We start from the raw sequence: 23,736 nt of genomic DNA, 5'->3' as shown, positions 1-23,736 counted from the left end.
GCTTCTCCAAACAACTATTCAGAATCAAATACGTACATAATAATGTTATTATATTAATATATTAATCATATTTGTGTTTGTAAGAAGAGCAGTCCCAGGTTATTACTCAACAAACACACAGATATGCACACACAGACTTCACACTTGTTAGATTTGTTATATTTAAGACAGTGCATTCAAATAAACAACACATCAGGAAAACAAAAATGATCCTGACAATATAAATGCAGTCCACACAGTCTAATGTTATTCAGAAGATTATTTAAATGCCATTTAAGTGAATTCCATTGTCATCCTATTTCCCTTAAATGCTCCATCACATCACCAACACATGAACAGTTATGAGGTAAACACTGCGACTCAGTGTAAGTAACAAAGTCATGTAGGAGCACATCTTCCAATACAACAGATTACGGATCAAAAAAAAAAAAAAAAAAGAAAAGAAACATCAGGTAAAAGTGATTCTGGTCCCCTGAGCTCTGCAGTGTTATGACTGTGCTCAGTGCAGGGCAATACACACACATGCTGTGTATTCAGGTTGATGGGTGAGTGTGTGGTGCAGCCCATTCCTGATCACAGTCTGATGCACACAGTGCTCTGACTTGACTGGACCGCATGAGCAGCAGTAGGATGATTGTGATTGGACAGGCTGTCCTCTGTTCAGAGTTTTTCTTCTATCCCTTCACCATGGAATTTTTCAAATAAGCAATGTCAAAAACTACAATAAGCAAAACAGCATGTGAAGCAGCCTATCGCTAAAACTGAACAATAAAGTCAGCTCTTCATTGCTGACTAGTTTATTTTGATTCATAGATTGTAGTTTTATGTTCAGTATAATTTACCTGTATAGTCGTCTGGGCCTTTCCATTTCTCAGCACCCCAAAACCACGTATTCAATGCGACAAATATCAGAGAATTTGAGATACAGGTTTACAAAACCTGTAGTTGTGTTTACCAGAACACTGTGACAATACCCAATGCCAAAGGTGTTTGTACAGTTTCTAAATTTATCAAGACCTGGAAATAACCTTAATCTGTTAATCCAGGCGTTTCCTTATCTGTGTACGGAACCTGTTGAAATAGATGCATTGTTTTGTCGTTGTTTAACAGTGAATTTTGAAACTATCTGTAACTAAATACAAAGCAATATGTTGCAAAAAGTGCCAGATTGACATCATCTAATGTTAGCTCCACTCACAGTTCTTTTTTTTTTTTTTTTTTTTTTTTTTTTACACATTAACCCTGCGGTTATTTGATATTTGTGTAGTTTGATATTTTTGTCATTTGTATCTACATTTTCTATAAAAATATAAGTCACAAGCATAAGTAGAAAAATAAAGATTAGGTGATTATGGACAGTCTTTGTCATACCTTCATAAAATATACAAATCAGGAGCAGAGATCAGTGGTTGTCTGAGTCCCTTGTTCAAGTGTAAAACATCCCTGTTGGTTTTGTTGGAAAAATGAATGTCAGTGCTGTGTGTGTGTGTATGTGTGTGTGTGTGTGTGTGTGTGTGTGTGTCCCAGTGTTGGTACTGGCAGTGGCTGATCAGTGGGATCAGTGTTAGTCGTGGCACCTCATCTCCAGAGCAGAACTCAGCCTCTCTCTGGCACCACCGCAGGACTTGAAAGCTTCACTATTCCTGCAGATTCACACAGAAAACATACACAGTTAAGACCTCATACCCCAAACACTGCAACATAGGAGCAACATGGAACGGGTTCCACACTGTTCAGCTCCACTTTTATGCTTTAAATGATCTTTACAGGCATCGTCAGAAACACCAAAGGTCAGATGTAATGAACCTTAATAAGACAGACACATAGGAAGATAAAGTAAGATTTTCTTACTTGGACATGAAAGTGTGAAGCAGCGAGGCGTGATGCTGGGGGAAGTAGTCCTGCTGGACAGCGTGTTCCAAACACAACAGCTGCCCTGGGACTAATGCCACCTTTTTCATCTTCCCTTCTCCCTGAAACGTAGAACAGAAAAGTAAAAAAACTTTAATGAATCAATCCTGATTAAATCAGTGCTGAGTTATATCAAGCAGTGACAGAAAGGAGCAAAATCCAGCAATAAATTCAGCAAAGACTGTGGATCATCCACAAATTTATTTCATCATTTGTAGTACTTCTTAGACAACCGGGAAGAAGTAATCTGTAGCACAATACATGCAAAGAATGGTTGAATGAAATCCTGCAGATGCCCATCAGCTTCTGCAGCTAGGACTCAAGGAAACACATGCAAACAAAGCCTCTATAATAGAGAGTGGAGTTGCTGTGAGCTCCAGATTCAGCACAACATACCGGTCAGATACACTGACAAAGAATTTTCTTAAGGGAAATTTGAACATTTCACTCTTTATACTTGCTTTCTCATCACATCCATTGGAATGGCAGGAATTGATTTGACAGCATTAAATTTTAATGTTTTGTACATCATTGTAAAAGGTGACAGTCTGCACTGAAACAGATAATGAAAGGGGACTTACAGAGCCCAAACACGTCTGCTGTATTACAGTCTAAAGATAATTTAAGTCACTATGTGAGGAAATTCTGTGTGATTTAACTTTTTCTTCTTATTTTTCACTGATTCTGTGTCAGATTCTTGGAAGATGAGGGGCTGGGGGCACTGTAACGGCACTGTACCTTAAGGACTCCCATCTTGACCAGCAGAGTGGAGTGGAAGCAGTATGACTGGAGGGCTGAACCAGAGAGGAGCTTTTTCAACATATCATCTGTGGACAGAGTGGTACAGCTCAGTGAAATGAGACAACAGAGGTAATTCTTTGCATTGGATCCATCAAAACTAAACAAATATTTGAAACAATAAGAGAGCAACAATTCATGCAGCAGCAAAACACTATTGTGTGTCCATTTTCTTCATCATTTGTGGTCAGATGTGTGGAACCACAGTTGACAGTCTGTAATGTAGCAGACCTATGAGCCTAGACCACTTCAGTTGTGTTACAGTCTAAAGATAATTTAATTTTTCTGAATCAAATCAGTCAGTAATGCTAGCCTTCAGAGTGACTTCAGGTAGGCTGTATTCTGCAGTTACATGCATAATGCAATATTACAGACTGTACATCCAATAAAATATTAAAATATAAATATAAAAAGTGAGAACATGGTCAAAATGAGAAAAAGAGGAAAATGGTGAGCGACAGTGGAGCTTTATTTACCAATAGTTTCGAGAACAGCCGTCTTGGTCTCTGGTTCATCACTGTACAAAGAAGCAATTTTCAGAAGGACATCAGCAGCCTTGTGTGGGTCAGATGCATCAACCTGGTGAGAAAGAATAAGAGTCTCAGCAACAGATTATATCCACTCTGCAAAGAACCTGCTGGGACAATTTATAGCCATTTTTTTTAAATTCCCACCTGTTGCGACAGGTTTGTCCTCTTCTCTCCCAGCTGAAGAAGCTTCTCAACAGAGGGGCAGCAGAGGAAAGACATGACCTCTGCCTGCAGGTGGACACCAAGTCACAATCACAAACATGGCAGGAATCCTGATTTATTTTGCAGTCAGTGCAATATAACTAAGTCAGTGGTTGAACATATAATGACTCATTTGTTATTGAAAATCAAACCTTGGCAGGGTGTTTTCCAGTATGAAGCTGTTTACTAAAGATATTTTGAATGCATTTCCAAAATTATGTACAAGCTTTAAATTTATGTACAATATGACACTAGTTTAGAGTTTAGTTAGAGTCTAAATTAAGAAAGTAGACTCAGTGTCAACTAGATTCATTCAGTTAGTATAAAAATGTGTTTTGTGTCATCTTACTGGGCTCTGTTTAGCAGGACTCTCTTCTTTTCTTGTCACTCCATTTTCCTTCACAATTTCTCCGTCCTCCTCATTGTCTTCATTACAGTCGTCACTCACATTCTCATCATTCTCATCGTTTTCATCGTCATCATCATCTTCCTCATTGTCTCCCTCATCTTCAGGTTCTCCCTCATCGTCACTGCAGTGAATTCAAAGGAACAAAACTTTTGCTCAGCTGTTTGCTAACTTGTTATTGTGCAGGTCAACAGCTGGAAGCTAGCTTCAGGACAGATTGATTGGATTTTATACATTATGTTAAACAGAGACACATGTTTTACCTGAGTGATGCCAGCATGTCGCCTTTATCCATGTTCTCCATAGCCTCTCTCAAAGCCTCGCAGCCTTCCTCTCCCAGACAGTTACCTGTTAGAGTCATGAACAGATTAGTTTCAACCTTTACAACTCTTTAGAATAACCAGTTTCCGTGAACACATTTTTCCTAGAACATTTCTGTTTTTGAGAACAAATTTTCTAATTCCACAATTTATTCAGGATTTTTATGACAATGAGAACTTTGCATGTAACTGCTACTTCCACAGTGAGTGAAGTTCCAGTTCTGCCGTCAGTGTGCGTACCGTTCAGATCCACTTTCTCCATGTGAGGTTTGTCCATGACAGCCTGAGCCACCACTAGAGCAGCCGCCTCAGTGATCTCACCAAATGACAAATTCAGCTCCTAAAGACAAGGTGCACAAGACAGCACTGTAATCAGGCTGGTGACAGAGCAGACACAGACATAAAATGCTCAACTTTGATACTGAACTCACCTTGAGGATCGGCAGTCCCTCTCTCAAGACTGCAGCGAGGGCGATGGCTCCTTCAGAGCGGACCAGACAGTCGCCGAAGTTGATCACCTGGACATTTCTCAGATGCTTCAGAGCCTGCGTGGCCAACAGGAGAAAACCATGTACAGAAACAGTCAGCTTGAAACACACACACATACCTTTCCACTTGTATCATAAGAGAAGGTCTGAAAAATAAGCAGGCCATACCTGTGCCATTGCCAGAGTTCCCTTCTTGGTGAAAGTGTTGTCATTGAAGTTGAGGACACGGAGCTCTGGGTTGTGTCGCATGGCTGAAGCCAGCGCCATCACACCTGTATGGTTGATACCATTCTGGGGCATGTGGACTTCCTCCAGGCTGCCGATCAACTTACATGGCAAAATAGAGAGGAGTTTAGGGTTAAAGCGGCTAATTGATTAATCTGATAATTGCTTCAGCTCCACTTGAAATGTCACCATAATTATCAGATGATGTAACAATCAGTCAAGTGTTTCATATGTTATTATTTTCTAAAAATGCTAATGAAATATATTCAAACAGTCAATATATAGAGTTAAAATAACAGAAAACATAAAATTTTCAATGGAGTATTTGTTTTTCTTATCTAATAATAATAATTGTATAATAATTATTGATAATATTTACTCAGTGTAATTTCTCATTTGTTGACACTTATTACTAATATGTACCCATAACAGAATCAGAAAATGTTAATAAATTCACATGTAGTCATCTAATGTCAGTCCATATATTAAAAGACCTGTTAATCATCTTGGGAGTATGGCTTTTCTACCTGAAAGGCCTTGGCCAAGGCGCTGGCTCCTTCATTTTCCAGGCGATTCCTTCCTGCGATGAACACTCTCAGTCTGAGTGGAGCCCCGAGGGCTGATGACTTTCTGTGGCACTCAATCAAAGCTTCAGCCAAGATCTACACAAACCATACACCACAGTTACTGTTTTTTTCTAAATCTAGAGCTCTAGATGAGTACCATCTGAAGCCTTCGATGTCAAACTGAATGACAGAGTGATAATATGTCGAAAAGGTGTGTGAACTCACCTTTCCTCCTCCAATCCCCATACCACAGTTGTTGAGCCTCAGCTCCCGCAAAGTGTGGCAGGAAGGGCTCTTCAGTAGCTGCTCAATTCCCTTCACGCCATCAGGCCCAAAGGCATTATCGCTCAGGTCTAACTCAGTCAGCCTGGCCCCAGCACTCATTAATGCACTGCCCAGGGACCTCTGACAAAAACACAACAGAGAACACATGAAGCAGGCATGTTCTGAGAGTGGAAATATATTCCAACACTTCATCACAAAACGAATCCTGAAAACCAAATGAACTGCATAAACCAGTGGCTGAAATTCTCACCAGAGCTGTAGGGATTTCAGAGCGCAGTCTCCCCGTAAACATGTCGCTCCAATAGCATCTCTGAAACACACAAAGAGTTTTTTTATACAAAGAAAACAGTGTGGTATGTTTTCTTTACTGCAACAACGGGGATATGAAATGTGAAAAGTATGGAACTGATGTGAAAGAATTAATACTGTTAGACTGGGTAATAAATCACACTAGGCCCAACCAAATTTTGTTTGTGGTACAGCATCAAACTGCAAAGATCTGAAAGAAATGCTTTGTCAGAATTAATCTAATTAACAACATATTGCTGATTTAAATATAAATTTTGTTTATTTTACTGTGCATTAAAGCAAAGTTATTGTTTGGCTACTTGCATAACCACAAAACAATGTATTTGACAAGTTTCATACAAGAGGAGTAAAGCATAAACAAAAGATTGGTCAGGGTTGTGATACTATTCAGTGTGAAAGTATTTAGATTTAAAAAATGGAATTCTCTAGTGAGAAAAGGTTGAAGCTAGTTCTCTGCACACTTAAGAGTGATTGCATACACACACACAATCCTGCTTTTGCTGCCATCCTAAATCAATGGATTGATATTTTTTCAACATCCTTCTTCTCTCATTAAAATACATTCAAAAATATTTATATTTAGGACTGTCAGTTATATCATAACAACTTCCCTGGTTTTAAACTACTGAAAAGATGTGTGGTATGGCTATTATCTGCTTCAGTGGGAATGAAAACCATAAACTGGGGAATACCTGGAGCAGATCTTTGCTCTCCAAAGCCTTGGCAATGGCTTGGGCTGCCTCCACACCAACAGTATTTCCCTCCAGACGCAAAGCCCTCAGACCCTGGTACTGCTCTATCTCACGGACCAGCTCCTCCACTGAAAACACAGAGAACAGGTGATCATGTCCGAAGAGAAAACAGGGTCCAGCCCTGTGGTGATGGCAGTGCAGCATGACCACTGAAACAAAGCTCAGCACTCTCTGCTGCCCTGTTCAGCATCTAACCTGATTCCGCGTTGTCCAGCTTGAGTCCCAGGCCTTTATAGCTCAACTCTCCATCCCCGACGTGGGTCTTGGAGAGAGCATCGGCCAGCTGTGTAATGTCATCTGAGGCCATTATGACTATAAAAGAGATCCAGAAGTGAAACAATACAAAAATATAACATTCTAGCGACGTACTTAACATATAAATGAGCAGATGTGGCATTTAGAGTACTAACTATACCTGTAATTGACAAAAGACGTTCAGTGAGAGTTGATACGTTACAGACGGATAATTTTCTAACGTCAGTAAAAGAACCATCAACAACAGTCAGGTTAGCTATCTAGCTTCACCGGTGCTAGCTACTACCAGTGTGCAACTTAAGTAATATTAACAACACTGGCTAAACCACGCCTGATACGACTATAAATTCAGACTTTTCAATTCACTTGTCTCTCAGCCATTTGTTGGCCATACAGCTGTCATTACTATACCGAAAACTGTTACTAACATCGACAACTCACCACAACGAGTAATTTCCTGGGAAAAGATAGCGAACACACTTCGCTTCTTCCGCGCGGCGCGCCGGTTGCTAAACCATGTGATGTCATCGTCATGCTGCCCCAGGTTCTTCTTCGTTGATTGTGTCACCGTCAGCTAAAAATGACGTACAGGGGTGTTTTGCCGCCACCTGCTGTTATCTGACCCTTTATCCCCGGTTAAAAACGTATTAATAATTTCTGTTTTTTTTTTATTTTTTATTTTTTAGTTAATAATGTATCATTCTTTCTACAAAGAAAAATCGATAGACATGAGTTAGCTAGCAATTTTGACTTATTAGGGTTTTTTTTTAAATTTAGTACATTTTAAATGTATACAATTTTTAAAAAATACAATAGTTTGACTAAAATGTTTTAATTGTATGCCAATACATTATTATTATTATTATTATTATTATTATTATTATTATTATTATTAGTAGTAGTAGTAGTAGTAGTAGTAGTAGTAGTAGTTGTATATTTTAAAGTATATTTTCTCTAACAAACCTTTCTCTTAATTCCAATCTCCAGCAACTATACATCCTTGTATGCAGGGGCATCAGTGCTTAACCTTGTAACTAAAATGCAGCGGATTTGAAAAGTTATTATTAGCTTAAATTTATACTCACACACAATCCTGAAATGACTGCACCAATAATAAAAAAGTTACTGAAATGATAAAGGCCTTACTGGGTCTTGCATTGTTACCTGTCTTGTTTTACTGTCATGGGAGGGGGCCGTGTATCAGAATCTACTTGTGCAAAGACTCAAATAAATCTCTGTTAAACGAATGCATTGTATTAATCTAACAACTTAACTATTTTTGTGTCCAAAATAAAAAAAGCTTCTAAATGGATAACAAGTGTATGTGATGGCTCACTGTAACTGTATACCAGTATACTTGTGTGTGGTTTGTGGTACTTTTATGATACTTTGATTATTATATTATATTTTGAGGTTTAGAATACACTACACGTAATTTGGGACAGACAGGGGGGTTAGTGTGCATTTTAAAATGTATCAGCCTTCACATGATTGCAGTTAAACCTGTGTGTATGTGTATGCGTGGGGAGTTATTTCCACCTCAAAGGAGTGAGACCAGAGATGGAAAGTAAATACATTTAATCAAGTAATTGTTAGAAGTTTTGTAACTATACCTCACAACAAATACTGCACTTTTTACATGTATCTGACCTGACAGATACTGATTATTTTTTCACATTAAGAGTTTTCAGTAGAGACGGTGGAAACTATAACCTAACATTGACAGTGACAAACAGTGTTTGCTGCCCTCTGGTGAACATACATATCCTAGAAAACTTGTTGCGATACGGCACTGGCCAAAACAGCTAGCAACTAGCTATCTAACGTTAGCCATTCAGTCTCCAGTAGCAGTCGTAGCGCAGAGAAAGTCGTGCTCCGTCCACATACCAATGACAGGGACACTAAACTTACAAATATGCGCCTGGATTTTGACTGATATTTGGCTGGCTAATTTTTCCTGTCTTCATCGCCAACGCTCTGTGAAGCTATCTCTGATCTGAAAGGCGTAGTAACTTAACTCTCGGTGAGTTGCCGTGTTGAGGGAGGGTTTTGGCTATTAGCTGGGACTCCACTAGTAAATTAAGTTAGCTAACTTGCCAGGTAGCTGGTTAACACTGGGTTTATATGCAGTAGCCATATCTGTCAGGTGAACAGTAATTCTTTGTAAATGATACGTGAGATGATAAATTGCATGCGATGAAAAGAATCGAACATTTTAAACTCCAACTTAGCTTTTTTCATTTCTGCAGTTAAGGTATTTTATGGTGATTAGCATGTAGCCTGAGAGTGCAGGTAGCGTTAGCCGATTGAGCCTAACCTCCGGTGGTTAAACTCAGGTACCGTTGATATCGTCTACATTAACGGCATTAGCAGCTAACTCGATGCAAGTTGCCTATTTTACATGCATCGCTGTCGCTGTAAGGTTTAATTGGAGCTGACGAGCTGTACGCCTGCATGTCACGCTAACGTTAGCTAATCATTTACCCAAAAGTGTAATGGCTAACGGTCAAAATGTGTAGGTAACGTCCCCCTTCCCTCGAAAATTCACAATTTATACGTCAAATATATCGACGTACATGTCATCCCCAGACGAACAAAATGTTGCCGCAGTTAACGCTAATCTGTAGCCGGCTTCACCGTTAGCTGTTGCCGCTGTTTGTTTACGCAAGTCCGATGATTGCTTAGCTTGTTTTGGTGGCAGGCCTCAGCTCGTCTAGGACGTCTACAAGTAGTAAGAAGTGTTTGAAAACGTCTTTAATAATTGCAGAACATAACAGTGTCCCTTAGGATACCAAAGTTATGTGTGGTTAGTTTGTTTGTAGCTGTCAAAGCTGTTAATACTGTTGTGCAAGAAGTGGAGTTTTAAGCTGTTGCAAGTCAACCTTGTCCTCACCCTCAGGGTATGGATTCTGAACGACTGAAACGAAGAGAGGAGATTCAGAAAGCAATGAGTTTTATTCAGTAAGTGAACAACAACTATTGATTTTTAATGCCCTAACAACTAACAAGAGATAATGCGATTGAACCTCTTGTACATATTGAACACTGACAGCCGACTTATATTTCTGTCCACAGGTCATCATTGCCTTTTCCAGAACCAGAGAGTTATGAGGTTTGCGATTAACCCCTGTTATCTCCATTTTTTGCTCTCAACAATGTACCCCTACAATATTTACTCACACACTTCGCCATGACCATACTAATCTTGTTGTATTATTTCCTGGACCTAAATTTGAGCTCATTGTATCTTGTCCTCAATCTTTCTCTCTCGCTTTACTTGCTCTCCTATTTTCCCTTCACTTTCTGTGTCCTTCTGACCATCTCATATTACCCGTCCCTTTTCTGTCCCTTTCCCATTATTCAATCTTTTCTCCCTCTTTATAATCTTTTTACACATTCCCATCAGGCATTTCTGACCCAGTTGGTGTGTAACTTGCTGGATGAGGGCAATTCTTGCTTTCGAGATGGGGACTGGCGCCAGGCGACCCAGCAGTATGGGGAGGGAATAAGTGTTGCCCGCTATGCCCAGGCTGAGGCCCTTGTCATCCCTCATGAGCTGCTGGAGAGCCTCTATGTCAACAGGGCTGCTGCCTACTACCAGACGGTGAGGGAGACGGCGAATAGTGGGGATGTGTCACCTGCAGATGTACATGACAAGATGTTTATGTATGTTAGAAGAAAACTGTAGGGAATGGATAGTTACTGGCAAACCAATAACATCACACATGGTGACCGAGTAATTAGGACATTATTTATGAGGCTTATCTGTTGCATTTGCTGTAAATTCAACTGCAGAGTTTCGGTTTGACATCAGCACAGCTTCTAAGCTTTTATCGAGGATTTTGTTTGCATGCATTGTGGTAATCTGATTATTTTTGTGTTTGTCAGGGTGGAAGCAGGGAACCAAATCATTTTTGTGACAGCAAGTAGTGGGGTTTGTGGGAGGTGTTATCATTTGAGACACAATATTTGTATTAATCCTGGGTGAAATAGAGGTTTTTAGTCTTTGTGAGCATGGCGTTTTTTGTGGTTGATATATCATGATATTTGCCAGTTTGATAATTCTGTGTTGGTGTTTTTCAAAGCTACATATAGCACATTCACCAGCAGTAATGATCTGACACGATGTGGCCAATCTGTACCACAAATTTGTACTGGGATTTTTTGACATAACAATCCGCTTTTGCAGTGTCAGTGGAAATCCTGCGTAACTCTTGTTTATCTGTGTTCAATGACACTCTGTGTCTTTCTTTCCTGTCCTAGAGGGAGTATGAGCGAGGTGTTCAGGACTGTGACAGTGCACTGTATGTGTCAGAAGGCAGTCGCAGGGCTTTGTACCGCAAAGCACTTTGTCTGAGGGAGTTGGGACGACTCAGAGAGGCCTATGAGTGTGGAACCAAATGTCTCCTCACAGCACCGCACGTACGTGATCAGCACTGAAAACACGGACACAAATAATTTTTTTTTTCCGCAGCTAGTTTAAAATGAAAGATTGCCTCTCATTGTTTAGTAAGTAGAGATAGCACTACACTTTAATGAATGCAGAAATTTGGATTCGACTAGACTATTTCAGTGTCAGTGTACGTTTTGAGCTACATTGTGTTTCATACTTTCAAACTTATCATCAGAAAGTGTTAGCTCTTCTCCTTCTAATTTATCTTCCAGGACAGACAGGTGAGTGACCTGGCCCAGGATCTAGCCAATAAACTGGGCCTGAAGGGCCGTAAAGCTTACGTGAGCCCTCAGACAGAGTCCACAGCCAATGAAGGGGAAAGTCATGGGGAGACTTCCCCACCCACAGGAGAGGTGGGTGCTGTTGTCTCAGTGTAGAGTATGTTATGTGGTGACTCAGCGAGAGGCTAACAGGGTTATATTCTCTCTCTTTTTCTTTAGATGTCCTCCAATGGGCTGGAATCTCTGGGTGACATTGGACCAGGTATGGCAAACTGGCAAACCTTGAACATGTCTGATCCCACACAGACTCCCTTCTCTGCTCCCACATTCATCCCCTCCTCTTCATTGCTGTTTTCCTCCTCGTCAGCCGACATGTCAAGCGCACAGTGCATCCCAGCTCCTTTGGCCACACCCATCCCAGTCAGCGATGAACCGGCGACCCCTGTAGAGACTCCATGCACCAACTTGTCAGAGAGCCCCAGCAGCCAGGGCGTGCCTCCCATGCCGTACTCTGTCCCAGTGTCCGAGCACATGGACGAATGCAGCAGCGTCATCAAGGACGAGCTCGACAGTCTGCTGGCATGCATCCCCAAGAAAGTCAGTGAGGCGAGTGAAGGACAGAGACAGATAAAAAGAAATTATCTAGCTATACGCCCTTAATGGGTGACCATTGTTTTTATTTCCATTATTATTTCAGCAACAATGTTGGTCTTAGTAATTTTACTGTGATTACATTTTTGTCACCTGCTCCAGAGCCCAGTCCAGGGTGCTATCCCCACCAACCTTCCCAACACTGCGGTTGCTCTGCGACCTCCGTACTCCCCCAACCTTCCAGCCCCATCACCCCAGCTTCCCTCAGTCTTTTTCAGCTCCCCCATCAGTGACATGCCCCCTCTAGAGCCTTACCCACCGCTGGCCCAGCGGGACCAAAGCTCCACCCAGGCGCAGGACGCACTGGGAGGCTTCTCCACTGGGGCTGCGGATGGAGAAGGGAAGGCAGGAGTCGCCGTTGGTGGGCTGGACTCGTTGTCTGAGTACACTCTCCCAGGTGAGCTAAGTCTTCATACTGTGTTTTTATCTGATTAAGTGGAAAATGATCATTGATTTGTAATGTTGCACTGAATTTTGGCATGTCAGTAGAGCCAAATGGCAGAGAGAGAGAGATCATGTGGACATTTTTAAACTTTAGTCACTAGAAAAATGACACATGCCATATGGTGTTTTTCCGAGTTGGCCTGTCTGTGATGATTTGCATGCAAGAAAAAGATGTATTATCAGTGGACACCAGAAATGAATTGGAAATAGGACTCACTTAATTTTTGCAGCTCCACTTATGCTGATGAGTCACATGAACAGTAAGTGAACCCTTTGGAATAATCTGCATGTGTATGTGTCAATATGTTGTAGAGTGTGGTCAGATCTTCATCAAAGTTATGATTATGAACAAATAACACACAAATCACTGTGCGAAACCTAAAAACCTGGAGTCCAGTCAAGGAAATAAGATTGGAGGAGTGGGTTAGAGCATCTTTTTAAAAAACGCTCAAAACAAACAAAACAGTTTGAGTTTTCTATTCACTAGAACCATCTGCTGTTGTGAACCATGCCTGCACAACAAACTGTCAAACTAAGAAAATCCACCTTTTGGAGCTTAGTCCAGTAGAAATGCTGTGGAATGACCTGAAGAAAGCCGCTCACATCGGACATCCTGAGAAGCTAAACTTGTATACATTTACCACTGGTAGTTGTGTCTGATAAGACCCAAACAAGGAGCAAATGTGGGTGTTTGTGTCATCATTTCCAGAAGTCTCAGTTTCTACCTGTCCAGACTAAGTTTTCAAACTAAAACTGGACCAGCAGCGTTTCCAAAAGTCTCTGCTTTAGGGGCTCAAACCCCAGAGAAGTGGTGACACCAGGTGTAAACAATGCAAAAGTGATGTGTTTTAAAACTAGAAGGTTTTGGTGGGGATGTAGCCTTAGATGAAGATCAGATCACATTTTATGACTCTAAAGGGTTCACAAACTCTTTCTTTCCACTGTATTTTAAAAAACATATCTAACCTAATGACCCTTTAATCCTCATTTTCTATTCTATTCAACTGAGTTTGAATAGAATAGAAAATGAGGATTGGATTGGAGGAATGGATAATTTAAGTCTGTAAAATAATATTGAAGGAATGCAGTAATACAGAGGAAGCACGATCAGTACAAGCTGCTTTGCTCGCTCTCGCTCAGTTACCAGAGCACAGTTCCGGGGGAGTTTTAACCTGAGATGTGCGTCAGCAGCAGACAGTGTGAGTCAGCATCATTACAGTATGGTGTCTGACACCACTGTCCTTGTGTCTGTGGTCTTCAGGGGGACGAGTGTGTCACAGCTTCATCCCGGGAATGCGTAACAACAGTGCTGCACATGCAGTAAGTAACATAAACACAGCATTTAATTCTTCACCATCTTCTTCATCATTCCTCATCACTTGCAGAGCAGACTGGTTTTAAATAGTTGCATGAACAGCCATTTCTGATGCAGTTATGCTGCTACATAGTTTTTTTTTTGTTTAATATCACATCTTCTTATCCTCTTCTTCTTTTTCAGAATGGCCCAGCAGGAACAAACCTGTCTCTGCTCTCCAGGAATCCTCTGGCAGCCACACATGAGTTTCGGCAGGCCTGCCATGCCTGTTACAGCCGAATAGGTTAGTTCAAGTCACCGCCAGTTTTTCTTACCAGCCTTTGACTGTCAGTTCTCTTCCCTCCTTTTTCTAAATTCATAATGGGATGCTGCATTGTTGCTTTCTCCACCAGCTCATAAACTGGGCATGTTGTATCACATGTGAAATGTCTCCATTATTATAAGCAGTGACAAGTAGGAATTCTGATGGCACTGTAACTTAACCTTCTCTTTCCCCCTCTCACTTACAGGTCCACATGTGATGGATTACAAGTATCAGCCAGAGGCAGCACACCGCTGCAAGCGAGATGTTTTGCTGTGTCGCCTCAAAAACATCGATGACCCCACCTGGAAGAGGATCCGGCCCCGGCCTGCACGGAACAACTTCCTGGGGGCATTTGTACTCTGTAAAGGTGTGTTTGCACCATGAATTATACGTACAGTGTGTAACTTCTGCCGCTAGGGGTCTCTCAATCAAAACAATAACAAAAGAAGGTGTTTGGTGACGTCGTGAAATAGTGTGGGATCATGGGAGTTGTCTGCACCACCATTGCCATCAGCTTCTCCCATTTTGGATTCCTTCAGTGTCAGTCGTACAGGAGGTTTTTACATGGAGCTGAATTATCCACAGAGGTCTACTCCTCTCCAAAACAAAGAGACAAGGGGATTGTAACCAGTAAAACAATAAAAAAAAGCACTTTCACATTAAAAATCTGTGATTCACCAATGCGCTTCAGCAGAGACAGGACATCTCGGTGTGGCTGGGATTTGAGCTGCCAAACATTGACTTGTCTTTTTTTCTCTGATAACTTAGGATCCAGACGTCCAATGACTAAAGTCCCTCATCCAGTTAAAATACATGCTTGAAAAAGACCAAGGATTAAAAAGTGTAACGTATAAATGTGGCTTAAAACTGGATAAAAGTCAGTTTTAGCCTCTGGCAGACAACCAGAACATTGAGGCATGCACATAAAGAGTATGACATCATTGACAGGCAACCAAATGAAACGGACCATTACTATGATTAAAATCACAGATATCTGTGAGTTTGAGAATTGATGGAAACATTTGGGATAATGTAAGTACTCAACTCCAAAAATATGCAACATAGTTCTTGTCATTGTAAACATTTAATATGGAAAAGTTACAGATTATAAGTTTAAGATTCCTGTGTATGTTTTAGATAAGAAATACAAGTTGAGAAAGAGCAGCCAACAGACACAGATGATGTGTTTTTATATTGCCCTTTACATACTCACTCTCCCTCCTCTCTGGGTCCTGCAGAGGTGCAGGAGCGTCAGGAGTGCCAGTATGGCGAGAACTGTACGTTTGCCTACTGCCAGGAGGAGATTGACGTGTGGACGCAAGAGAGGAAGGGTGCACTGAGCCGAGAGCTGCTGTTTGATCCACTGGGCAGCACAGAGCGCCGGGCGCTGAGCGTCACCAGACTGCTGCAGCTCCACATGGGCATGTTCATGTTCCTCTGTGAGGTAAGAGCACAGGGTGTGAGGCACTGCTATCTTTTCTTCTTCTTGTCTTTTGATCCGCACCTGTGGCACGTTGGAACTAGACCTTGACATTTCTGCATCTCTGTCCTCTTTCTACAGGAATGTTTTGACAGTAAGCCTCGCATTATTAGCAAACGCAGCAAAGAAAATTTAGCAGTCTGCTCAAACCTCACAGCTCGACACCCGTTCGACGATAACAAGTAATCAAGTGTTTTCATATCTTGTTTAAATACAAAGTCCTACAATTGTGTTTAGTTAGGTTTAGTAGTAATGTGATAAAACACAGAATGGATGAAGACTCATGACGCACCTGTACCTGCTGCAGGTGCCTGGTGCATGTGGTGAGGTCAGCCAATGTGCGCTACAGTAAGGTGCGTCCCCTGCACCCCCTCTGCCAGTTCGACGTATGTCGCCATGAGGTTCGCTACGGCTGCCAGCGCGAGGACAGCTGCTCTTTTGCGCACTCCGTCATAGAGCTCAAATGCTGGGTCCTGCAGCAGGATACTGGTGGGTACAACACACACACACACACACACACACACAGTTTGTTATGAAATGTTATTACATTGTTCGAACAAAATAAAAAAATTAAATTAAATTTTAACTGCAATGAAATGTAATCCAGTACCCAATGTTACTGTCTTTCATTAATAATGAAATGAAATAAAGACTAAGATGTTGATATGGAAAAGGTACTGTTGTAAACAAGACAGCAATCAACACCAACTATTAATACTATCAATACAGTGTCTTGTAAAGCAAGTGAGAAGTCATTGAAGGTGTTTTCACAGAGCTGCTTCCTGACATTTTCTACAGGTATCACCCATGAAGAGATGGTGCAGGAGTCCAAGAGACATTGGCAAAGGCTGGAGCAGAATGCACAGAAGCAGCAGAAGGTGAGGCAGGGAAGGACACTGACACAGTTGGAAATCTTAGTCTTTTTTTCCCCTCTCTTTTCTCACTGATTCTGGCCAGTTCCTCCTGTACTGCAGCAAATTTCCTGTGTTGGCCCTGATTGGATGAGGACAGCTAAATACTTCCTCTGATTCTTACGGCAGCCAGTTGTTTTTCACCTGATATCAAATAGCTTCACCTGCTCTTGTACAAAATTTAATGTGCACTCATTGTGATGTTCTCACAAACATCTTCTTCACCTTGTTTATTCAGGCCATGATTGTGTATTCAGTTAAGGGTTATTTGTGAAACTTTGGCAAAATGGCTAAAGCAAAAGTGACTGATGATTGTCCTGTCATTGACGTTAACTTCTCATTTCTCTCTCTGTCTTTCAGCCACTCCATATCCCACATCCGAGCAGCAGCGTATCTGCAGGAGGAGTAGGGGGAATGGGGGTCGGGGGTGGAGGAATGGGAGGAGATGGCCTAGGTGGTGGTGGTGGTGGTGTGAGCCCAGTGGGAGGGGTTGGGGTGGGAGGATTAGGAGCGGTAGCAGGACGGGGACGACCCCTCAACTTGAAGATGAAATTTGTGTGCGGCCAGTGCTGGAGAGAAGGACAGGTCAACGAGCCTGACAAGAACCTCAAGTACTGCACTGCTAAAGCGCGGCACAGGTGAGGCCCGTCTCCCACCCCCACAGGTAGCACCACACAATGTGTTGTTGCAGGGGCGAAGTATTGACTTTGTGTTAGTTTATAAAGATGGCCAATTAGGGTTTTGTTTTCAAATCTGATCTTTATGGCCTCAATTATACTTCCTTGTGGACGTGTCCGCAGACAGCTGTGGACACCACAGACATGTAGTTGTTCTTACGCTTATTTGTAGTCTGCTTGGAGGAGCGCATGTTCAGTTTGTGCCATAGTAGTAGTGGCAAACAAATTGAAGAGTAACAGACATCCACACAGAGCCTCACGTGTGTGTGCAATTTGTTGGTGAAGGTGAAATGTGTAACAACAGACCTTAAATGAAGCACTGTGGTGCTACAGAAATGTCCCGGCCTACAAATCATATTCTCCAGATGTTATGGAACAAGCTTGTTTGGTACAGGCCCAAAGAAAATCACTTTTTTTTTTTTTCACTGAAAGTAAAATGTAAAAATGAGCATTTCAACTGAAATCATGTCTCGTATCACAATCAGAATATCTCTGGAAATAATTGCAATATGACTTTTTTTTGCAAATCATTCAGCTCTTACAAAGAACTAAATGAAACTTCTGACTCCTGTTCATTTTTTCTTTTTTCTTTCTGTTATCTTGCTTCTCCTCTTAGGCTTAGTTTGTTTCCTTTGTCTGAATTAACACTGGCTCTCTGTCTCTTTAGCTGGACGAAGGAGCGCCGGGTTCTGCTGGTGAAATCATTTGAGAAGAAGAAGTGGGTTGTTGTTCGGCCTCTACCTTTCTCCCGCACCTACCCACAGCAATACGATGTGAGTACTTCCATTTTTTTTTTTTTTTTCCCCTGCAGTCGTTACTTAGTCTTTCCTCTCTGCTCCCTCCACCCCTCCACCCCTCCACCTCTCTCACGTGCTGAGTGCAGCTGACTGTTCTTGCCCTCTGGGACAGGTGTTGTTGTAAACCTCCTTACCCCTGCAGCTCTGTCTTCTTGGTCTGTAGTGCTAGTGAGTCTTTGGCAGTGTTTCCATGTTGATTTCCACGTTGAAGTTCCAACTGGTTGCCTTCAATCCGCCTTTCAGATGATTTGAGTATTGGTTGTCAAAGTAATTGTCAGTAATTTTAGGATTACCACATCAAAGTGATTAGAAAGTGTTCATTGAAGTTTTAAACAAACAGTTCATTTTATCCAACTCTTTCTAGCGACCACAGCAGTTGTCCAACACCGTGTAATCTATAATTGACTAACTGACATACACAAAAATAGTATCAAGTGACACATCACAATACAAAGGTCCAACAAAGATCCACCAGAAAAATCTGTTGCAATATCACTCTGGAACCCCTGACTTTTGTATGTCTGTCACGCAGATGTGTGTGCATGTGATGAAGCAGAAGAAGTGCCACTATATTGGGAACTGCTCTTTCGCTCACAGTCTGGAAGAGAGGGACGTCTGGACGTACATGAAGAACAACAGCTGTAAGCTTCTGGTTCCACCAAACACAACATCTTTTGTCATTTAACATTTCTAATATATCAATTTAGAAAAAAAAAAACGTAAATGAACACATTTATGCTCAGGTATGTTTTGGACCTGTTGTGGACCCGTTTTTCGATTTCTAATCATGTCCTCCTCCTGTGTCTGGCTTTACCCGCCATTACAGTCATGACAAAAGCCTGTAATTACATTGATTTTTAAAGTGCCTACCCGACTCCACTTGAACTGATAATTCTTCCACTTAACACACTGTATTCAAGGTTACTGAGTTTGTCTTCCTTTTCTGTCTCTTTCTTATCCACGCCCCTCTGCAGTGAGAGACATGCAGCAGATGTACGAACTGTGGCTGCAGCTCACCAATCAGAGCAGACGCACAGATAGCTCTGCTGTGACCCCGCCTCCAGAGGACAAACAGGTCACCATAACAGCAGATTACACAGAAAGCATGGTGAGTGGTAAATTAGACTTACATCAGAGATCAGATGTTTCAGATGGCTCATACATTTTCTCCACAAATGTCTCAGGAGAAATTGCATGAATAAAATGTTGATATAGTAATATATACTGGCAGATCCCGCTCTAGATGTACAGTATATCACTAGAGATTAGACAGAGAATAGAGCAGATTAAGTTGTGGCTGCTAAGGGAATTCAAGTTGTTGTTTGTCAGTCTGACAGCTCATTGTGTTTGTATTTGACACTGTTAAACTTAAACAGTAAAAATCAGAGGAATACAGAAAAGGAACAAATTTACGGACAGAATCTTCTATATTCAAGCTTAAGTCCATGATTGTTAGCGTGAGCTGTGTTTGTGTTTGGTTTCAGGGAGGCCGGCGGTTGTCAGATGGAGACGACCTCTGAGTGTTGCTGTGTTGACCAGAGGCAGCTGATCGCCGCTGAGCTACAGCCAGAGACAGGCACGCCACACCAGCTACAACTGAACAGTCTGTCACCTTACCAGTCTGACCTCCTCTAGCATCTAGCCAGCAGTGCGAGAGATGGACACACAAGAGAACAGTTGAACCCCCTCCCCCTACACACACACACACACACACACACACACACACACACACACAAACACATTCACTCAGCACGATACACAAATTACAGGCACCAATTAATGCAAAGAGAAAGCTTTGTTAGTAAAAATACAGGACTTGGCTTTAGCGTTTTGTTTATATCAAGCTGCAGTTACACACAGCACCTTTAGGTTCCCCCTCAGCACATTTTACCACAGAACTTCCACAGACAACTAGTTCTACTCTGACTAAAATAATCAACTAGTGTCCCCTAGTGCTCTCTGGACTTATCAGTTATGTGTCCACCAAGCACGTCTTTTATTTGAGTTTTTTTGAATCCTCACAGCACTGAAACAATTCTTGGTTGGGCGCGCTGGTCGTAGCTCTTAAATGTTGCTTGGTGATAAGTCAAAACTCAATTGAAGCTCAGCGCTCTTACACAAAAAGTTAAAATTGTAACTTTGGAGTGCCACAAATGCCAAGCCCTCAGTGCCGTCGATGGAAGTCGAGACTGAAGAATCTATGAAGCATAACTGAAAGAGGTTCTTGGTGGACACTCCTCGTTAAGCTGCGTAACAACCAAATCCTACTCTCCTTCCTTCATGGGAATATAGCGAGAGGATCAAAATAACTTTTTGGAGATGAATGATTTTAAGCATCATTTTTTTTTCCAAGGGGAGTTGTACTTCCTTGTTATATTGTCTGCCATATTGGTAGAACGCTATGAATGTAACGCCTGCATGGGCCTTTAAAACGAGGAAATCAGTCATTTAATACATTGCTGTGGTTCTGGAATGTATGCGAGTATACTTACATGCCCAAAAACAAACTTGTGTAACCTTTTAATTTCCCCCCAGCCCCCTCTTCATTGATAGAAAAACGGTCCTTTAGCTGGTTATGTAATTATACCAACTGTTGGAGTGAGGGACGAGCACAGACATGCACACACACCCTCACACATTGTAGCTGCTGTCAGCCAACGTCCAAGTGAATCAAACATGCTTGAATTTCACCTCCTTTAAGGTTGACAAAAAGGGGGATAAAATATGGCAACAAAAAATCTCAACGAAACAAATGGGGCTAAAGTAGTTGTTGCGACCAAGGGGCTATGCAGTGTCATGTGCTTTAAGCAGCTGACAGACGTGAAGCTGGTGTAGGGGGGCTACAGAGGAGTGACTGCAGCACACGTACAAAGTCCTGCCTTGAGCTGCTCTCAGCAGTGGATCAGTTCGGACCGCGGTTGCTCATTAAGAAATGATGACCTCACTTGGACTGAAGCACAGTGAAAATAGAGACTGTGCAGAAGACTTAAGTTGTGAAAAAAAATAGATCAGCTTTGTAGTAATTTAAGAAAAAAAAAAGATTATTATTTAAAGACTTAAAATCTGGGAGAAAGTTATTGAAGAAAAGATTGAAGATAATTAAAAATATATTTTTCTATAGACAATCATTAGATTGTTTAAGATAATTTGAATGTAAAGGCAAGTTGCCATGTGTTCAGTTGAAGTGGGGTCATTATTTCACTGAAACCCACCATGCTCCCACAGCCTTCAAATGGAAACCTGTGTTCCTCATACACACCCAAATGTTTTGTTCCAGATAGCCAACGGTAGCCCTGAGATAAACCTTTTCATTACGTGAAACATGCTAGCTTGAGACAGGGAAACGATTCGCACCACATATTGTGCCTATAAACAACACATCCTCTTGTGATACACACACACACACACACACACACACACACACACACACACACACAGAGGCAGGATATCTGTTGTTACCATATTCTAGCCTTTAATGTGGATGGAGACACGATGGAGGTATGTTTATATTCAAATACATATACACACATATTATGCATATTTACAAATATTGGTATATTACTAATAATAATTGATAACTTAGCGGTTAAGCTTAATAAATATATAACCTGAAAAGCTGTATTGATTACATAGAAGAACTTCCTGTTATTGAGGTATTGCTATATGACATGTATCGCTGAACTAGATGACTATAGTGAATTTTTTTTTTTTTTTAAATGATTCTTTTATTTTGTAATTTTTCCTTCTGTGCGGGTTGTTCCAGACAGGGTTTGTTTGAGGGGACTGCAGCAGAGATTGATTTAAGTTTCAGGCTGGGTGTGTAGAAATGAATTACTGAGCGTTAAATCTTTACATAAGAGCAGACAAGTGGAGTGAGGCACCCAACTGAGAGAGCTTTTTTTTTTTTTTTCTCTTACTTCACAAGTGCAGCATCTACACTACGTGTACACAATATGGAAAATTTTCTGTGCAACTAATTTTCTATCCAGAGTGGCTTCAGCTCAGTGCATCAATCCAGGGAATGGCTTCACTTCCCATAATACTATAGTGCACTCAAGCAGTTCTAAGAACATTATGGTTAATGGGTGTAAAATGTTAAAAAATAAGTTGAAAGAGGAGACACTTTCCCAATGGATGAGGTTGTTAAACCACAGAGTAGTCTGCATCTGTTTTGTGCTGTTCCAGCTCTGTCTGCAGTCCCTCCATCGAGGTCATTGTATAAATATAGAAAATAGAGAAATGGTTGCAACACCAAAGGTGTCTTAATTATCCAGCTCCTTAAAACTGACTTAATCAGAATTTAGATGGGCAGCCCAGGCTGGGCTGAGCCTAAAATGCAGATCTCAGATCAGTTTTGCTGGTCTCTTAGCAGCAGTTTTGGGGATTGTTGATTGAGCCCTTGTCTGGAACAGCCCAGGTATTAGCTTCTTTGAGGGATCGTATTACTACTACTCCTAGTATTATGATGAATATGATGACGATAATGATTGCTATCTATTGACTATTTCTATTTCTCTTCTATATGCTATTGATATATGTATGTTAATTGCAATGTATAACTCTCTCTTTATATATGTATCCATGTATGAATATAATAATTTACAGTAAATATGCGTCTGTGTATGCAGCAGTGCACAGCTCTGTCTGGGAGGCAGTGAGCAGAAAACATCCAACTTCTGATAGTTGCTGTAAGGTTCTTGAGTTTTTTAATCCTACAGGTGGTGACATCAATTATCAGCTACCACCAGCTGTAGTTTGTCAGTAGTACAAGATATTTTATAGAGTATTGCAGACCTGCTATATATTAATATTGTCTGAGCTCTGTTTGTAGGCCTTAGGATGGTTAAGGCACTGGTCAAAGGAAGAAAAAAGGATGATTGAAGTATATATACTGTTTCCCCTTGTCAGTGTCTCAGTGTTAACCTACCAGCAGAGCTCTTTGCTCACTGCCTGTGCTGTGTGTCTTTGTGACATTTGGTTCACCAGACAAAATGACAGCTTTGGAAACAAAAGCATACATAGAGGCCTATATACTCCCGTATAGCGCCTTATACGATATACTACACCTATAAGATGATACATACCCCTATTGTATAATCCTGCTTACTATATACAGTATATGATACCTGAAACCTATTATAATATTAGACACCCTTATAAGGTAATTTAGATAAGAGATGGTGGAGCTGTTTTTTTCTGTGGCTGTGGAAGAGTTCGCTGTGGTCAGTAACGTGTTCCCATCTTGTTTTTCAGGGAGTTTAAAAAGGACAAGTTGTTAGAGTGCCACACATTCAAATGCTCTTTATTATTTGAGTGGATGAAAAAAATTGTCCATCCTTGTTTGAAGTCCTGCCTTGAGAGACCTGCTGAAGTGAAATGATTTTGCAGAAAAAGAGCATTTGGGAGGAGGCTCCTCTTCCATTGTTGGAGAAAGACG

General features: G+C 41.2%; 2 protein-coding genes across 5 annotated transcripts; one reads left to right on the top strand and one right to left on the bottom strand.

Annotated features, from left to right (window-relative positions):
* Nucleotides 1–137: 137 nt before the first annotated feature.
* rangap1b (Ran GTPase activating protein 1b) lies at nucleotides 138–7,613 on the bottom strand. Of its 2 annotated transcripts, none has more exons than XM_071462471.1 (16): nucleotides 7,488–7,613; nucleotides 6,987–7,103; nucleotides 6,732–6,859; nucleotides 5,981–6,040; nucleotides 5,671–5,850; nucleotides 5,407–5,541; nucleotides 4,823–4,981; nucleotides 4,598–4,711; nucleotides 4,407–4,506; nucleotides 4,110–4,194; nucleotides 3,790–3,970; nucleotides 3,384–3,467; nucleotides 3,186–3,288; nucleotides 2,650–2,738; nucleotides 1,852–1,973; nucleotides 138–1,643 (listed from the first exon to the last, which is right to left on the bottom strand). In XM_071462471.1, the coding sequence occupies exons 2-16, from the start codon at nucleotides 7,096–7,098 to the stop codon at nucleotides 1,565–1,567; spliced, it is 1,731 nt and encodes a 576-aa protein (XP_071318572.1). In that variant the 5' UTR covers nucleotides 7,099–7,103; nucleotides 7,488–7,613; the 3' UTR covers nucleotides 138–1,564. The 2 variants fall into 2 exon arrangements, with proteins under 2 accessions (XP_071318572.1, XP_071318573.1); XM_071462472.1 differs by lacking the exon at nucleotides 7,488–7,613 and adding an exon at nucleotides 7,207–7,346.
* Nucleotides 7,614–8,874: 1,261 nt separating this feature from the next.
* On the top strand, nucleotides 8,875–21,338 carry zc3h7bb (zinc finger CCCH-type containing 7Bb). 3 transcript variants are annotated; one of them, XM_071462749.1, is made up of 21 exons: nucleotides 8,875–9,069; nucleotides 9,946–10,007; nucleotides 10,122–10,158; nucleotides 10,453–10,650; nucleotides 11,310–11,468; nucleotides 11,712–11,852; nucleotides 11,940–11,982; nucleotides 12,088–12,326; nucleotides 12,474–12,768; nucleotides 14,077–14,135; nucleotides 14,314–14,413; nucleotides 14,640–14,801; nucleotides 15,673–15,878; nucleotides 15,996–16,096; nucleotides 16,222–16,403; nucleotides 16,713–16,792; nucleotides 17,186–17,463; nucleotides 18,170–18,275; nucleotides 18,832–18,940; nucleotides 19,274–19,407; nucleotides 19,784–21,338. In XM_071462749.1, exons 2-21 carry the CDS (start codon nucleotides 9,949–9,951, stop codon nucleotides 19,817–19,819), a joined length of 2,724 nt encoding a protein of 907 aa, XP_071318850.1. In that variant the 5' UTR covers nucleotides 8,875–9,069; nucleotides 9,946–9,948; the 3' UTR covers nucleotides 19,820–21,338. The 3 variants fall into 3 exon arrangements, with proteins under 3 accessions (XP_071318850.1, XP_071318852.1, XP_071318851.1); XM_071462751.1 differs by having other exon boundaries at nucleotides 8,930–9,069; nucleotides 12,088–12,317; XM_071462750.1 differs by lacking the exon at nucleotides 8,875–9,069 and adding an exon at nucleotides 9,727–9,777.
* The last annotated feature ends 2,398 nt before the right edge of the window (nucleotides 21,339–23,736 follow it).

Source organism: Trachinotus anak, unplaced genomic scaffold (genome assembly GCF_046630095.1).
Source record: "Trachinotus anak isolate AG129_WGS33_773 ecotype Australia unplaced genomic scaffold, CSIRO_AGI_Tana_v1 ptg000025l, whole genome shotgun sequence".
In the NCBI taxonomy this organism is placed as follows: Eukaryota; Metazoa; Chordata; class Actinopteri; order Carangiformes; family Carangidae; genus Trachinotus; species Trachinotus anak.
This window is presented reverse-complemented; position numbering and strand designations above follow the sequence as displayed.

Bases quoted from the DNA above. Each gene is read 5' to 3' on its own strand.
- zc3h7bb (XM_071462749.1), top strand. From the start codon at position 9,949: ATGGATTCTGAACGACTGAAACGAAGAGAGGAGATTCAGAAAGCAATG. The intron at 11,983-12,087 runs GTATGGCAAACT...CCTCCTCGTCAG, and splicing joins TCTGGGTGACATTGGACCAG to CCGACATGTCAAGCGCACAG. The intron at 19,408-19,783 runs GTGAGTGGTAAA...GTTTGGTTTCAG, and splicing joins CAGATTACACAGAAAGCATG to GGAGGCCGGCGGTTGTCAGA.
- rangap1b (XM_071462471.1), bottom strand. From the start codon at position 7,098: ATGGCCTCAGATGACATTACACAGCTGGCCGATGCTCTCTCCAAGACC. The intron at 4,507-4,597 runs GTGAGTTCAGTA...CCTTGTCTTTAG, and splicing joins AGGGACTGCCGATCCTCAAG to GAGCTGAATTTGTCATTTGG. The intron at 3,289-3,383 runs GTGGGAATTTAA...CTTTCTCACCAG, and splicing joins GGACAAACCTGTCGCAACAG to GTTGATGCATCTGACCCACA.